Genomic DNA, 17,029 nt, shown 5'->3' with positions numbered 1-17,029 from the left:
GGACTGAAAGGAACATGAGCGCCTGTTCTTAGGATGTGGGGAGAGGAAGGGCAGTGACATTTGTTCTGTCTCAGAAAAATAACTGGCTGATTGTATGTGTGTGTACATCTGCCTCCTGTATGTGTGTGTGTGTGTGTGTGTATGTAAGAGAGAGAGAACATATGAGCCTGTGAGTGCGTATGTGTGACTGTGAGTGTAATGAGTGTTGAATGTGAGTGTGTAAGTGTTCGTCTCCTATGCCTCTGTCCCATATATATTCCCTGAGCTTTATCTCCTGTGTAGCCAGGCCCAGCCCCTCACTGGTGTTCTGCGTGTTGGCTGTCCTGCTACAACGCAGGTAGACTCAGCCACATATTTGACTGTGGAGGCATATGAGTGTTCATGGTTCAAACTATTCTCTCAGGAGCAGGGACAGAGTAAGTAAGAGAACTTACTTTGTAAGTTGGACACTCTTACTTGGTAAGCATGTCCAAGGCTAGCCTCACTTGCTCTTGTGCCCTTTAGATATCTCCCACCACTTTCTCTCTGTGACCTGGTTCTTCCAGCAATTAGTCTCTTTTGTGAATGCCATCATGTACCCAGTCAGGGAGACAGGTCTGACATCCTGAGGAAATGAAGGCCCAGAGGGGAAGGTGGTCCTTCAGAGCCTTCTGTTCTTTTCTCCTTGTTTCCTTTTTCTTTTCTTTTCTTCTTTTTTTTTTTTTTTTTTTTTTTTAGTCTTTCCAGTGGCTTCTGGAATATACAGTAATCACAGGATGATCAAGCACCTGCCGTTGCCTGCGTCAGACCAGGACCCAGGGCTGTTCTGCTGGAGTCAACATTCATGGCTTGCCTGCCAGCCCTCCTGGCCTCTGGAGCTTCCTGTTGGCAGCCTCTGAATGTTGTTACTCTGGCTTCACACAGCATCCTTTCGGGGCAGTAGCAGCATGCCGTGTTGGAGGACAGCGTCCCCTCAGAGGCTCTTCCTGTGGGAACAGCACTCAAACTCACTGCCTTTCTTGTCTTTCCTTGTTTTCTGTTCTGGTCTCTGCTCTTGAGATACTACTGGGAAGAATATGAAAACCATAGTTCTTTTCTTTCCCTTCTGGGTCTAGGCCATCATGGTGGGTACTCCAGACTGGCTCCCTCCTGCCTGCGTACTACCTCACGAACATTTCCCTTGCTTACAGCCTGGAAGTGCGAGGCCCTGAGAAGGCTCTGTGTCAGTAAGTCCTCCCTTCACATCTTTCGGATGACTCACCTATGTTTGCACCCTGGCCGCGCAAACAATAGCTACAGGCCTAGAGCTGTGTCCACAGAGTCCTTGTCAGTCTTCAGTGCCATGAGCAGAAAGCATTGCTCCACTGACCGACTGGGAACCAAGCAGCAGGTCAGAGAGAACTCCAGCATTTGGGGACCACCTAGAGTTTTCTTATCTTCTGTCGGCTCAGATCGGTGTAACTGAGGTGCTTTTCAGAAAGGGATCTGACTAATGCTCAGAATTTCCAGGGTTTGGGGAACATGGCGGGGGAGAGTCTGAAAAAAATGTTTTAGTGCTTACTGACCAGCATTCCTACCACACGGGGACAAGAATGACAACGTATCTTGGGCTAGGCTGCAGGCCCTTCAGAGCCAGTCTGTACTCAATTTTGAGATTTCTCTTCAGAAAGCAATGTGAGGGCTAGGGATGTGGCTCAGTGGTGGAGAACTTACCAAGCATGCATAAGGCTCTATTTCCACTACCTCAAAATAAATAATCAAACAAAGCCCAGAAAGAGCTGAGACACTGGATTCTGCAAATGCTGGTTAGAGTCTGGGCCTCAGGGCAGCTTTTCTTGTCTTCCCAAAGCCTTCCTTTGTGGAGTTTTGGGGTCCTGGTAAGACTTACAGAATAGGGCAATACAAGCAAGGCCCATTGACACGTGGTAGATTTGGCTCTGAATGGCAGGCTAGAGTGCTGGTAGATCCCTTCCCTCCCTGAGAGAAGGGATGGGGGACAGCGGAGGGTAAACCCTTTCAGACAGTGGTCATGAGGAAAGAGGTGGGATGACTTTCCCCTAAGGCAGAGGATGTGCCTGGACGTGTGGGCTGGATAGGTCAGAGGACCGGTGCGTAGGCTGCCCTTGCCTCAGGTTGGGTCTCTGCTGGATGGCTCTTCCAGCTTTGATGAATGACACTGGCCCTTGGGTGTTTCTGGGATCAGACAACAAGCTCTTAGTAGGCTATGTTTACCATGTTACATGTATGTTTTGCTAGTATGGCATAAGTCGAAACCAAACACCCCACTCCAAACAAACAAAAACAAAACCTAGAAAACAAAGCAAAAAACGACAGCTGAAGAAATGCTATGGCTCAACTGTGTTCTCCCAAATCCCCAAGTTGAGTCCAAAGGTACCAGGAGGACTTCATGAGAATTGAGCAGAAGCTGTCACCATGCCTTTGAACCTCCACAGTTGAGCTAAATCTCTTTTCATTGTTAAATGCCTAGCTTCAGGTGATTTCATATAGCAGCAGAAAACGAGCCAGTATTTGTTTTATAGCTGATCAGTCAGAAACTCAGATAACAGACTAGAATTTGGTATTTGCACGAGAAGTGGGACGGTCTTTGGGACTGAGCCCTCAGCTGGTGGATCTGACTGTTTGTGAGTAGATAGTGTCAGAGTCGAGCTGAATCAGGACTCTGCTGATGACTGCTGCAGAAGTGACTGCTTGCTTGGGGTGTGGGTGAAATCCTCCACATAGCAGGGGCTCACAGAAGCACCATGTGTTGTGAGAGAGGCTGGGTTTGATTTTCTTTTCTTCTGTGTCTCAGAATGGGGCATACTGCCTAACATTCTCTCTGCGGCCAGCACTACCCAGATAGCAAAGTCAGATAAAAACCTCTCAAGACTAGGGCTGGAGAGAGGGCTCAGTGGTTGAAAGCACGCACCATTGTAGAGGACTTAAATTCTTTCCTAGCACCCACATCAGGTAGTTCATAACTACTTAGAATTCCAGATCAGGAAATCTAACACTTCTGGCCTCTTCAGGCAAATGTACATTGAACACATTACAACTTTCATATAATACAAAATAGTATAAATCTATTTTAAAAAGACATCATCAGAAAGAAAAACTGTTTATCCACATGGCTCATTAGCATAGATTCAAAAATTTTTCTTTTTCTTTTTCTTTTTGAGACAAGGCCTCTCTACATAACCCTGCCTGTCCTGGAGCACACTATGTAGACCAGACTGGCCTTGAAATTATAAAAATCCACTGCCTCTGCCTCCCAGGTGCTGTGATTAAGGTGTGCAGCATCATGTCTAGCTCTAGATACAAAAATCCTTAACTGAACATTGGCAAAACTCCCATGCATGGTAGTATTTGTTTTATAGCTGGTGTTTTCGTATAGACACTCATTTCACCTGAGGAGGTGGGAGATAGGAGCTGCATAGCAAGTCACTGTCTCAGAAAAAAAATATATTGTTCAGGTTCGGTGGCACTCAGGGAGGCAGAGGCAGGCTGAGTTTGAGGCCAGCCTGGTCTACAAACTGAGTCCAGGACAGCTAAGGTAACACAGAGAAACCCTGTCTCAAAGAAACAAAAACAAAAAAATATTGACACACCAGTCTAATGATGTAATAATAATGTGTTATTAAATTTTTATCCCAGTTATTATTACATTGCTTACCAAATAACTACACCCATGACCAGTATTATGTAAGCGCAGCTCAGCATTCCAGATTCAGTTAATTTAAACAAGGCATGGTGGTACGCATTACAGCCTGTCAGCAGACCACTGTAAGAGGATCTCTGAGGCTAGCGGCTGAAGACCTCGCTGCACAACACAGTAAGACCACAGCTCAGCGTAAACACACGGCAACCAAAACCCCAAATCAACTAACATAGCCTAACAACTAGCAAACTAAAGGGAAATCCACACCATTTTATCAATTGATGCAGAAGAATTATTTAGCAACATTCAACATTCAAGATACACTTTAGCAACAAGAAATACAGTAAATTTCCTCAATTAGATTAACAAAAAAATCCTATGAAACCCCAACCAATGACATCATTCTTCAGCCTCTAGAAGTTCGTACTATTCATTGTACCATGGAAACATTTTTGTTTGTTTGTTTGTTTGTTTGTTTTGTTTTTGAGACAGGGTTTCCGTGTGTAGCTCTGGCTGTCCTGGAACTCACTCCATAGACCAGGCTGGCCTTGAACTTTCAGAGATCTGCCTGCCTCTGCCTTCTGAGTGCTGGGATTAAAGTTGTGCGTTACCACACCAGGCTGTGAAATCATTCTTAATTAAAAGAAACTGGTTGTCTTTCTCTAAGACCTGGAGTGAGGAAGGAATGTTCACTTGAAATCTATTCTTCGCTCATCTAATACATCCCAACTTGAAATCTTAGTTTTTGCAATAAGACCAGAAAAAGAAAACACAATGTATATATATATATTGTGTGTATATATATATGTATATATTTTTGTGTGTGTGTATATATATGTGTGTATATACATATATATATATATATGGAATACATATGGAAGGAAGAAATAAAGCTATCTTTGTTTGCAGGTGAAATGAGTGTCTATACGAAAACACCAGAAAATCAATAAGAAAAACCTGAAACTAGTAAGTGATTTTTAGCAAGGCCGCAGACAATAGGCTTAACATAATACCATTGCTTTCCTTCGTACCAGCAATGAGCAACTGGAAGATGAAGCTATTACAGTACCACTTGCATTATCATTTCAAAATGAAATATTTAGGTATGAATAGTAAAATATGTATAAAATCTACATGCAGAAACTTCAGTTTTGTGTATATGTGTGCATATCTGTGGAGGTAAATGTTGGAAGCCAGCTGGTCAGTGAGTCGCTAGGGGATTCACCTGTCTCCACTTTCCCAGAACTGGGCTTACAAATGCAAATTACCATGCTTGGCTTTTCACCTGGGTCCTGGGAACAGACTCAAGTTTTCACTTTACAAACTGAGCTGTCTCCCCAACCCCTAGAAACTTCACAGGTCTGATTAGAGAAATAAAATATAAAAACTAATGTAGAGATATTAAGTACTTGTGGATTTTAATTTTCAGAGACAGCCTCATGTAGTACAGGCTGGCCTTGAACTTGCCTTATAGCCAAGGATCATCCTTAACTCCTGATCCTTCTGCCTCCACCTCCCAAGTGCTAGGATTGCAAACATGCCACAATATCAGGTTTTATGTGTTTCTGGGAACTGAATCTGGTTTTCAGGCATGGCAGGGAAGCAGTCTTACCAGCTATGTTTATCCCTAGCCCAGAAGACGACTATTTATAAGATGATTTTTTTTTCAATGTGGTATATTGATTTAGAAAAATCCAAATTATATCAGCAAGTTATTTTACGAATCTTGAAATCTTGACTATAAAGTCTATGTGGGAAGACGGAGTATCCAGAATAGCCAATGCAGTCCTGAAAAAGAAAAATAATACTGGGACACTAACTTTCTTAACCTCAAGGTTTTCTCTAGAATACAGTGACTGATGGGAAAATTCCCAGAGAACCTAAATAATAGAGCTGCACAAATGTATTCAACTAACCTCTGACAAAGAAGAAAGGCAGTTCATGGAAGAAAAACAAAACAAAACAAAACAAACAAACAAAAAAACAACTGCTGTTTTTCCACAAAAGTAAGAGCCGGACATCCACATGCAGAAGTGAACCTAGACCCAGACTTGACAATGTCCGTCAAACTAATTAGTCTAAGCCCAGAATCAAAGACGCAAACTCCTAGAGGATGACTTAAAGACAACCTGGGTAATGGTGGGTTTAAGTATGATGTTTTAGGTTTAACAGTCTATAAAGAAGACTGGATAAACGGGGGTTATTAAAATCTCAAACTTTGGGCTGTGGAGAAATGGCTCAGATTTTAGGAGTCCTGAGTTCAATTCCCAGCAACCACATGGTGGCTCACAGCCATCTGTAATGAGATCTGGTGCCCTCTTCAGGCCTGCAGGTGTACATGCAGGCAAAACACTGTATCCATAATGCAGGAAACCTTACTGAAGAAGAGGGAGATAGAAAGACCTGAAGGGTACAGGAACTGCACAAGGAGACCAACAGAGCCAAAAAACCTGGGCCCAGGGGGTCCTGCAGAGACCAATACTTCAACCAAGGACCATGCATGGAGAGGACCTAGACCCTCTGCTCAGTTTCCAAGTGGGTTCCCTAGTAAGGGCTGTCTCTGACATGAACTCGGTGGCTGGCTCTTTGATCACCTCTTACTCTGGCCACAGAGGAAGATGATGCAGCCAGCCCTGATAAGACTAGAGTCAGATAGAAGGGGAGAAAGTCCTCCCCTATCTGTGAACTAGGGAAGGGGCATAGCGGAAGAAGAGAGAGGGTGGGTGGGACAGGGAGGAGATGGGGAGGGTGAGCTACGGCCAGGATACAAAGCAAGTAAATTGAAATAGATAGATAGATAGATAGATAGATAGATAGATAGATAGATAGATAGATAGATAGATAGATAAAAAGAGAGGGAAAAAAATGGCAAACTTCTGGTTTGCTATATGTATTATTAAAAGAAGGAAAAGGCAAGCCATACATGAATGCAGGTGCCTACAGAAGGTAGAAGCATTGGATTATAGAGGTGAAATTATAGGCATTTGTGAGTTTAATTATAGGCAGTTGCAGACTGAACTCAGGTCATTTGAAAGATCAGTACTCAGTTTTAACTATGAAGGCATCTCTCTAATCACATATGTATATGTATGTGATGTATATACATAGATATACATATTCTTAAAACTAAACAAGAAAGAATGTAGACCAAGAACATTTAACTGTACCATGTACCTTAGGGGCAGGGAACCAGTGCTGATTCATTTTTAGGACAGAAAGGCAAAGGAGGTTGCATAATCTCTGTTCTCTGCTTTTTTCATGGGAGTGAAGATTAGCATCCCTGATAAAAAATTCTCACATTTAGCAAGTGGGTAGTAGATGAGAGGAGTCATGAGTCTCTCTTTTGAGGATACATAGCAAAAAGGATCTCTGTGGCAATGGACCAGGGCCAGGAACATCAATCAGAAATTAAGTCTAATTTTATACCGGTACTATGTTACATGTGGTAAGCCTATTGTGAATGCACGTATGGGTTAGGAAACGTAATCTTCCTCTGTCAGGTGAGAGGGGATTGGAGCAACAAAGAATATAACTGAGTACTCAGATCTTAGCTTATAACAGAGCTTTGTCATATATGGATCAGACAGAGCTTCTTAGAGAAATGATGGGTTCCAGGACTGGGGCAGGAAGCATGATGGAAACACGTTAAAAGTCCCAAGAGCCAGCTAAGGGCTAAAATAGTCTGTAGAATGTAATGAAAAGAATAATACTGGATTGCAACATAAAGCATAAAATAAATATCCATGAATCTAGACATAAATACATTATTACGTAAATACAAATTTTATAGATGCTCTGCTCTGAAGGAGGGTATACTTCACATTCTGAAGCATGGTATGAGCAATGACTTCCTTCAGACAGCAGAGGATAGAAGGCCGGGTGACTTTATGATGGAGAAAGTGACAGAGCTGTGGTGGGATGGACACGTCCTTGGTTTTCTGGTAGGCCCTGTGATGGTAGCACTCCACTGTGTTGTAATGGAGGCTTTTAGCCTCTAAAAGGCTTTTAGCACATGCCATGACATGTGCTCATCCCCACAGATAACAAACACAAAGCAACAATGACAGGAAACAGTAAAATGGAAAATTTGAATGAAATGTCCAGGATAAGCAAAAGGACAGTGACAGAAATTGCCGGTGTTATCTGGAGCTGTGGGTGGTGAGGATGAAGGATGCCTGCAGCAGGTTGGGCTCCGATGGAGCAACCGCTGTTGTGAATTAGGGTTACATAATTTTGAGTGGACACAAATAACCACATTCATGAGGGGTACAGGCTGGTTCTGGGTTTCCAGGGCCACTTAGCTTTGGTTTAGTCTCTCAGGAGAGCGGAGGAAGGACGGAGAGAAGAGTGGCTTTAACTAAAGAGCCATGTATGTGTGTAGGAAAGGCCTTCTGGGTAGCAGATGGGGACGGCATCTGCTTCTATCAAAAGAATAACCGTGTAATCCCAACACTCAGGGAGGCCGAGGCAGGCAGATCTCTGTGAGTTTGAGGCCAGCCTGGTCTACAAAGCAAGTCCAGGACATTCAAGGCTACACAGGAAAACCTTTTCTCAAGAAACAAAACAAGCTAGAATAGCTGTGAATGTAGCAAGAAGGGAGCACGGCACCCCTGGTGCGGTGGTTTCAACAAGAACGGCCCTGAAGGCTCATCTGTTTGAATAGTCACCAGGAGCGGTGCTACTTAAGGCTTGGGAGGCGTGTTCTTGTTAGAGGAGTGTGTCACTGGGAGTTGGGCTGCCCAAGGATTCGGATATGGAACTCTCAGCTACTTCTCCAGCCTCCTATCTGCCTGTGTGCCACCAGCACGCTCACCGCCGTGATGAGAGCAGACCAAATCTCTGAAATGGTTAGCAAGCAGGAAAGCTGCCGTGGTCGCGGTGTCTCCTCACAGAGACGGAGCACTGAGACACTGGGATAGGGTGTGGGCAGGAAGAAAGACCTCTTCTGAAGCTGGGGAGCAAATGTCTATAGCTGTGTGAGAGCCCTGTGGGCGTGAGTGTGTATGATGCGTGCGTGCAGTTTGCATCTGAAATGCAAATGGTGAGGTGATGTGTGGTGTTTTTGGATGGTGTGGAACAGATAACAAATGTAGGACATGGTGTGTGGATCTGTGTGGTGTGTGTTGTGGTGAATTGCGGGTGGCAAACCTCTAGGGTGTGTGCATCTGTTTTGGGTGCTATGACATATGTGTGTGTGTGTGTATGTGTGTATATGTATATATATATATATATATATATATATATATATATCTCAAAGTAGATCCCTGATGCTCCTTTCTCTACTTTTTCTTCTGACAGTGCAATGAAGATTGAGAGCTATAAATCTATAAATGATCACTTACCTCTGTGACCCCAACAAATCCATTGTTCCCTCCATTTCCTCTGCAATCAGCCTGACATCACTTCTCCTTCTGAACTATCTCAGGACTCTGTTTCAGCCCATGTGACCCCTTCTCTCTTCAGGCCTCCAGTTCCAATCCCTCCAGCCATCCTGCCTCATTCACTGGTCTCGCCACCCCACAGCCCTCTCTGATAACCTCAAGAGTCCTGCCTCTCCACTGCGCTGCTCCTGACCTGCCCTAGCTCTCTTTTGTGATATAGTTGAGGTTTACATTCCCCCTCTTGCAGGCCTTGCTTCTCCACCTCACTCTTCTCTCTCAGCCTCACTCTTCTTCCCTCCCCTCAGTGTCATGACTGGGTACTTCATGTGAGGGTCAAGTTGTAACTGGACTTGGTTTTTGTCCTGTACTCTCCAAGGCTACAAAGACCATAGATGTGGTTGACCAATGGAGGCAGGCTCTGCCTTGGGCCTGAAGTATCTGTGCCAGAGATCTCTTGACAAGTGACCACTCCTACGTGGCTATGAGCCATCACAATGGTCTAGGTGGCCCCAACCATGGCCCTGCTTCTCTTCTCCGACACTTTCACATTTGTACAGTGGATAGCCAAAGCGTGACAGCATTCACAGGCAGAACAAGATGTCTGGAAAGCACAAAGTGACTCGTCATCTAACATCTCCAGAGTCAGCTTGTGTATGGTTGGCTTTCCTAGCTTCAGGCTCAGAATGTCCTACTACCCGTTCAAGATAGCTCCCTTCCTCCATTTTACCCTCTCTCCTCTCCCCCTCTCCCCCTCTCTCTACCTCCCTCCTTCTCTGGCCCTGTTGCTTTGACACAAGGTCTTGCTATATATCTCAGGCTAGTCTTAAACTTGTGACTAATCTGGGTGGTTGAATAAGAATGGCCCCCTTAGACTCATATATTTGAACGCCTGGTCACCAAGAAGTGACCTGGTTGGAAGAAGTATGTCACTGGAGGTGGGCTTTGAGGTCTCAGAAGCCAAAGCCAGGCCCAGAGTGCCTCTTTCTTCCTGCTGCCTGAGGATCCAGATGTAGAACTCAACTTCTCCAGTACCATGCCTGCCTGCCGGCCACCATGCTTCCCACCATGATGAAAATGGACCAAACTTCCGTAAACAAGCCCTCAATTAAATGTTCTCCTTTCTAAGAGTTGCTGTGGTCATGGTGTCTCTTCACAGCAATAAGAACTGACTAAGACAACCTGCCTCTGCCTCCTGAGTGCTGGGATACTGATATACACTTTCACACCCAGCTTGTTCACGGTTCCTCAAAGTCTCACGAGCTGTGACTCAGAACTGCTTTGCCTTGAGTCCAATTCTGAATTCTTGGACTGTAGCTTATGGCGCATTGGTACGTGTTTCAAACCCACTGGCCCTATTGGACACTCAAGTTTCTATCACACACAAAGTAAACAGATGTCAGATTCTCTGTCAGGCCCAATCTCACAAGGAAAGTCTGTGTTTGATTTACAATTCACTCTAGCTCCTCCAAAGGTTTGTGGCCGTCTCTGAGGAGTGGAGGCTGACTGTGGCTCTGCAGGAAGCTGTGACTGTTAGGCCAGGCGTAGCAGTGAGCAGAGGGCCTTTCCAGCTTCTGCCTCACAGCCAGCCTGCCTTGGTGAGCAAAGCATCCTGCCATACTCAGCTTTGGACAGGCAATGACATGGATAGGAATGTCTGGACCTGGTAGGCCAGAGCGGTGCTTTAATCGGACAGCACAGCATCTTGGCTATTCATGAAGACAAAACAACTTATGAGGGTGGAAGGCTGGGGAAGGGCCAGCCAGGGCTTCAGGTACCTGGCCTCTGCGTGTCTCACAGTTGTGGAGGTAGCTTAGGTGATAGATCTTCAGGTTTAATGCAGCAAAATTCAGGTACTTCGTGAAAACCTGAAACGCAATTATAACAGCATGAGTCAGAAATCCAGATGTTCAAGGGCACATGTATAGAAGACAGACATACCCCAAAGGCCCTGAGAAAGTGCCACGTACATGCAGACATACTGGTAAGCTACACTTAACACTCATGGGTGTGGACCTGCACACACAAGCTCAGTCATGGGCAAGGACATGGCTCACACACAAACAGACATGACTTATATACACAAAGGTGAACAGCTGGAGCCCAGCTCACACATGCAGATAAACAGAGACACAGAGATTTGAAGAAGATCATGGTTCACATAACCACATGAAGAGGGAGAGACAGGGACATGCAGATAGGCACACTGGGAAGTAGTACAGACACAGACACACAGGACAAACACATGGGAAGACACGAGCGTCTCACATGGACACTCACATCTTCATCTTCACTTGTGAAACACGGACCGTCCAGCTTATTCACCGCCATGATCACAGCCACGACATCTTTGCCATTCATGATTGGTGTGGCCAGGATATTCTTTGTCACGTAGTCGGTGAGCTCATCGGCGAACGAGCTGAAGTGGGGACACTGCAGGGAGAGGAGAGAGGCTGTTGCCGTGGGCTGCAGTCTGGCGTTCCCCGTCTTTTCAGAGGGCTCAGCTTAGGAGGCCACTGTTTAGACCAACACTGTGATGGTAGGAAACCCTACCCCTGAACTCAGGACACTATCTCTGGGCAAAAAAGTTCGGCCCGTTCCTAGGGTTCTGCTTGGCTCACCTAACCTCTGATTCCTAAACGTCTCCCAAGTTCTCCAGAGAGCAAGGCCCTTGAGCACCTGTGTACTTTTGGGAAAAGTTGGCCTCCTAGATGCTTAAGTCTGCACCACTGCCTGTCTTCAGACCTTCTAGCCCAGGTGACGGCCTCCAGCCCTCTCCACACCTGCTGTCCACTCCTCCTGGAAAGATAACTCTGACTGAATGAAGGATGGACTCTGTCCTGATTGGGGGCTTGTCATGAGGCTCCATCACCAAGAAAAGTGCTGCTGGGGAGCTGGGACTTTCCTGGACCTTGGGATCTTTCTGCCTGCACTAGAGCTCTGCTCCACAGACCACTGTCCACCATGATACTCTGCGACCTGTTGACTGTTTTTATCTAGAGTATTTTTCATCTTTTGACAATCTCACAGATGTCTACAGAGTATCTTGATTGTACTCAGCTCCAATCTCCCTCCCATTTCCTCGAGCCCTCTAACACCTCCTTTCCCACCTTTATTTCCTCTACTTATTTTTAAAAAAGTTTACAACTCGCCAAGTCCAGACAGCGCTGCCTGAAGCACATGGTTGTAGAGCGACCCACATGAACATGGCCGACTTACCAGGGGCCACCCCTGAAAGTAAATAAATACCTTAACTAATAAAAAATAAAAATAAAGGAAAAAATAAGTATGGACCCTAAAAAAGAAAGTGAGTCAAATGTCGAGACTTGATGAGCTTTGCCTATCTCTGAGCTCATGGAGGGCTGACTCAGGGAGGCCCGCTACATCTACTACCCCAATATACAAAAGGAATCCTGCCTCTGGAGTTAGCTCCACCCCTGAAAGGAACAGGTCATTTGAGCTGGGCTCAGGATACTAAGACAGACACGACTGCCTCACTCTCTGCTTTCTGGTTAGTCCTTTATTTACATGAGGCCAAGATACCCTGGCATGGTGACTGAGGCGAATGGCTTTGACTTTAGCCTCTCTTTAGGGTCTGTCTCAGAAAGCTGGAGCAGCGTGCGTCCCTCCCATTCCTGCTCTGTGGATGATGGACTGTGACATGCGTTGTCCCACCGTTGACTGTTAACAGAGGTTTTCTTACATGTACTTGCAGGCTTTGTGCTTTGTCACAATTCTCCAAAGCTCAGCCCTCTGATTAGCTTGAGAAGTTCTCTGCTGGCATTCTACCTCCTTGGTAGCAGGCTGGCCAGGCCACAGTTTTAGCTACAGCAGGTTAGGAGGAGCTGGTATAGATTGGGCTATAGTGGGTATATAGATACTCCGGTGAAGCGTGGGCAGCCGGCGTCAACCTCCCCTTCCCACTTTCTTGATTCTTGGACAAGCAGCTGCCTCCTAGCCACCATGTGGCACCAAGCTAGAGGTAAATCAGCATATGAATGAGAGCACAAAAGGAAGATGAAGCAGCAGATCCTGACAGGTGTGACGTTACCGGGATGGACACTAACTAAGGGATGGATCTTGTCCTAAAAGATCACCAACCTTTTCTGGCTAAACTGTAGGTACAAGGCGTTGGTCATGTGGAAATGAACCGTTGTATCCCCCCAAGACAGAGATTTGCCTAGGTATCCTTTCCACTGAGGGGATCGTGGCCGCTCCGCATGGCTTGTCACCGTGGCCATCGTATACCTGGCGGTTTGGACATGCCTGTCTCCTGACTAACCGTAAGTGCTAGAGGCTGATCCTGAGCTGCAGGTTGCTTCTGGAGTAGCTTAAAGCACTGTACCAAGTCATACCGAAGGGTTTCTGCACAGAGCAAGAAATTACCTCCAGATGACAGGCACAGATCTTTACACTTGACCCTCCATACACTCGACCTCCATACAGTCACATAGAGTCACACATTTCATTCTCAGGAGGGTCAGACAGGTCACCACATCTGACTCTTAGACCGGTAGTTCCCTACCTGTAGGTCATGAACCCTTAGGGGGGTTGAAAACCCTTTCACAGGGGTTACACATTAGAAATCCTGCATATCAGATATTTACATGACAATCAGATATTTACATAACAATAGCAAAATTACAGTTATGAAGGAGCAACAAAATAACTCTATAATTGGGGTTCACAACAGGAGAAACTGCTAAAGAGTCGCAGCCCCGGGAAGGTCGGGAATTGCTGCTTTATGATGAAGTACGTGATCCTCAAATGAGCCGCTACCGATACGACTTTCAGAGAGTGTGCAAGGCACACAGGCCATAATTTGCGGCGGTCTCATTTTGCTTCTCTTACTAGCTTTATTTCTACCACATTTCTCTCCACGTTTGAGACCTTACTTTATCGCCCATTTTAATCTATGTATCTTCTATGTTTCATTTTGTAAGTAAAACCATAGAATATCCTGGGACCTCCTCGCCTCTTTCTCTTGGCCTTGCCTCCACCCAGAAACCTCACCTACTCTTTGTTCTTTCTCCGTAGTTCCTTCCCCTGCTGGGAATTGAGTATGTTCACTGCACGGTTTTAGAATGCTCTCAGAGCCCTTTCACTGGCCGTGTCCTCCTCTCCGTGCTCTCTGCCACCTTGACGGGGCCCCCGGCCTCCTCACAGGTGCCTACTGTTGGTCTCAGCTGTGAGTCACTATCTTCACACACTCTGCTCCAGCTCCACCTGTCCCTGTGATATCAAATACCGTCCACACTCAGGATGCTGCTCGGGGTATTCAACCCACACGCTATGCCCACAGAATCTTGGGTTTTATAATTTTAATTTTAATGGGGTTTTTTTTGTGTGTGTGTGTGTGTGTGATAGGGTTTCTCTGTGTTGCCTTGGCTGTCCTGGACTCTCTTTGTAGACCAGGCTGGCCTTGAACTCATGAATCTTGGTGTCTTTATGGTACCTCATGATCCTTACAAGACAAGACTCTGATGAAAAAGGTAAAGAGTGTTAGAGTCCAGGCCAGAGGTCAGATACGAACTGGGCTTAGCTGTCATGCAGGTCTTGCTATATCTGTGTCTCTCTGAAAAGCTGGTTTTGAGTGAGATTGTTCTGGGGATATCAATTCCAAGTCTGGCTAGCGTTTCCCCTTTTAAACCTCCCTCTGTGAATCTACAGGTGAAACAAGAACATAGAGCTCTCTGAGACAAATCTCATTCTAGCCTTCAGAATATCACTCCTTCATAGCCAAATGTCTACCTTTCCTTGATTCCCATCACCCTGCCATTCATGCATGTGGTTCAGTAAGTCAGGGATGCCACGGCTTCCCAATGCCCCCAGCAGTCCCTCCGCCTCAGCCTGGCCCTACACCCCCTGTGACGCTAGCCCTCACGTTTCCCCCGTAGACCATGTCCTTCAGCCTCCGACTTCACCTTCAGATGCCTCACATGCCTTTCTATGTGTGTGATGCAAATGTGCATTCCACATAGAAGATTGACACGAAGCTTCTCAACTCCATCCTGTGGCTACAGGAGCTGCTGGGGACTTCGGCCTACCCTTCTTTTCCATTCCACTGTCTACCCAGGGCTGTTTTCTGCTCAGACTATCTGGTAGCCTAAAAAATGGGCCAAGGAGGGAAGGAGCGCAGGCTCCTGGAGACTCTGAGTTGAACTCTTCACTGTCAAGTGATAAATGCATGTGTATCATGAATGCAGTGGCTTCTGGGTCACCTCTCACCCAGTAAGACTTCTCCGAGATCCACTTCTCCATGTCCAGTCTAGACTCTTCCTAGTCTCCCGACCCACTCATCTGCATTCCTCCTTTGCCCCAAACATCCATGGGTTTCCTGAAGCCACAGCCCAGACAGCCTAGATTCCTTTGATAGCCCGGAGAAATCAGCTTTGTTTATTGGAGAACCTGCTGTCCCCTTAAAGGCTGTCTGCGCTCCTCCAGACTGTTTCAGATGAAGTCCTCTAAAGGGCACATGAAACAAGATGAAAACAGTGAAGCCTAGCTGGGTGTGGTGCCACATGCCTGTAATCCCAGCACTCAGGGAGGCAGAGGCAGGTGGATCTCTGTGAGTTAGAGGCCAGCCTGGTCTACAAAGCAAGTCCAGGACAGCCAGGGCTACACAGAGAAACCCTGTCTTCTTGAAAACCAAAAAAAAAAAAAAAAAAAAGAAAAGAAAAAGAGAGAACGTCAAAGTTCCCAGCCCTTTTCTTGGTGACCTAAAGTGCACTTTGCTCATTATAATGCTGTATTCTCCACCCCGGAGCCATTTCCATCCACCCTGAATCTCTGATGTATGAGGCATGATTTTGAGCTACATCTGCTGAGGGATGTGCTGGATCTTCAGGCTACACGATCACATCAATCACACAGCTCCTCATTCAGGAGTAACTCCCGGCGCTCCCAGTCGTAAGCCTCTCTGCGCTGGCTGTGCTGGGGACGGAAAGCAAGGCCCTTTGCCTGTCAGGCGATGGCTCCATCACTGCCCCACAATGCAGACCCCGCCTTTGCTCTTTCATCTTTTTGGACACAGCCTCATCACGCCCAGCTACACTTCAACCTCACCATGTCTTGCACTGAGGACTGAGTCCTGGTCCGACCCCATGGCTGAACGAGGCCACCATGGAGAAGGGACCAGGGATAGTGTCCTGGGTCAAGCCTTCTGTGACATTTAGGGGAATGAAAAGTAGAGGGGATGAGACTGTGCATACAGAACCAGGGCCTCTCGTCTCTTCAGTAAGGACAGGGGCAGAAATCTTTCCAGATCCTAAGCTTTGGTCTGACTTCTGCTCCGAAGCTTTAGCTGCACTGTGGCTTAGCTCTGCCATTCCTCGAGCCTTCCGGAGTCTTCCGCCCTGCTGTTCTGCTGTGAAAGTATGTCGTTGCTTCTCCCTGGCCAGCCCGGTACCAGCACAGCCCTCAGCACCCATCCGCTAACCATCTTGTCCGCTCACTCATCTACCTATGCGTCCATTCGCTCACGCTCACGCTCACATACTCATCCCCTCACTTGCCCATACATTCACTCATCCATCTTCCCGCTCACCCGCGCATTCCCCCCTCACCCATCTACCTACACTCATTTACTGTCCCAGCCTACCAAACAAACCTAGGTGTTTGCCATAGAGGCCGTTGGCTGGGGGTAGGGAAGTAACCTGACACTCGCTATGTAAACAGACTAGCCTGTAACTCAGAAGTCTGTGTACCCTGCCCCCAAGTGCTGGGACCGAGGTGTGTGCCACCATGCCCAGCCTCAAACAGCAATTCTTTAATAGTTCCAGTTCACTGACCCTACTTTCGGGGTTGTCAGTTCTGAGTGAGGACTCCTCACAGAGCCTGTGCTCTATTTTTCTCTTCATCACTTGAAGCTTAATCTTAACTTCATCCAATCAGGACCAAAAATGTAGTCAACTCACTAGCAGGATTTACAAACAATGTGATCAAAGGGCACAATGTTATGTTCTCTTCAGCAACACCCCCAGCTCCCAATTAAAGAAAGACTTTGGATTTTATT

General features: G+C 46.3%; 1 protein-coding gene across 5 annotated transcripts in view; it reads right to left on the bottom strand.

The window, feature by feature from the left end:
• The window catches only part of Pde6b (phosphodiesterase 6B), a 57,080-nt gene that overhangs the window by 12,910 nt on the left and 27,141 nt on the right, over positions 1-17,029 (bottom strand). For all 5 annotated transcript variants that reach the window (XM_060381110.1, XM_060381108.1, XM_060381109.1 and 2 more), the window contains exons 4-5: positions 11,296-11,448; positions 10,794-10,883 (exon numbers count right to left, since the gene is read on the bottom strand). In XM_060381110.1, the coding sequence (XP_060237093.1) occupies positions 10,794-10,883; positions 11,296-11,448 (243 nt within the window). The remainder of the gene's footprint in view (positions 1-10,793; positions 10,884-11,295; positions 11,449-17,029) is intronic.

Source organism: Meriones unguiculatus, chromosome 3 (assembly GCF_030254825.1).
Source record: "Meriones unguiculatus strain TT.TT164.6M chromosome 3, Bangor_MerUng_6.1, whole genome shotgun sequence".
Taxonomy (NCBI): domain Eukaryota; kingdom Metazoa; phylum Chordata; class Mammalia; order Rodentia; family Muridae; genus Meriones; species Meriones unguiculatus.
Note: the sequence above shows the minus strand (reverse complement) of the source record. Positions and strands in the feature narration are given on the sequence as shown.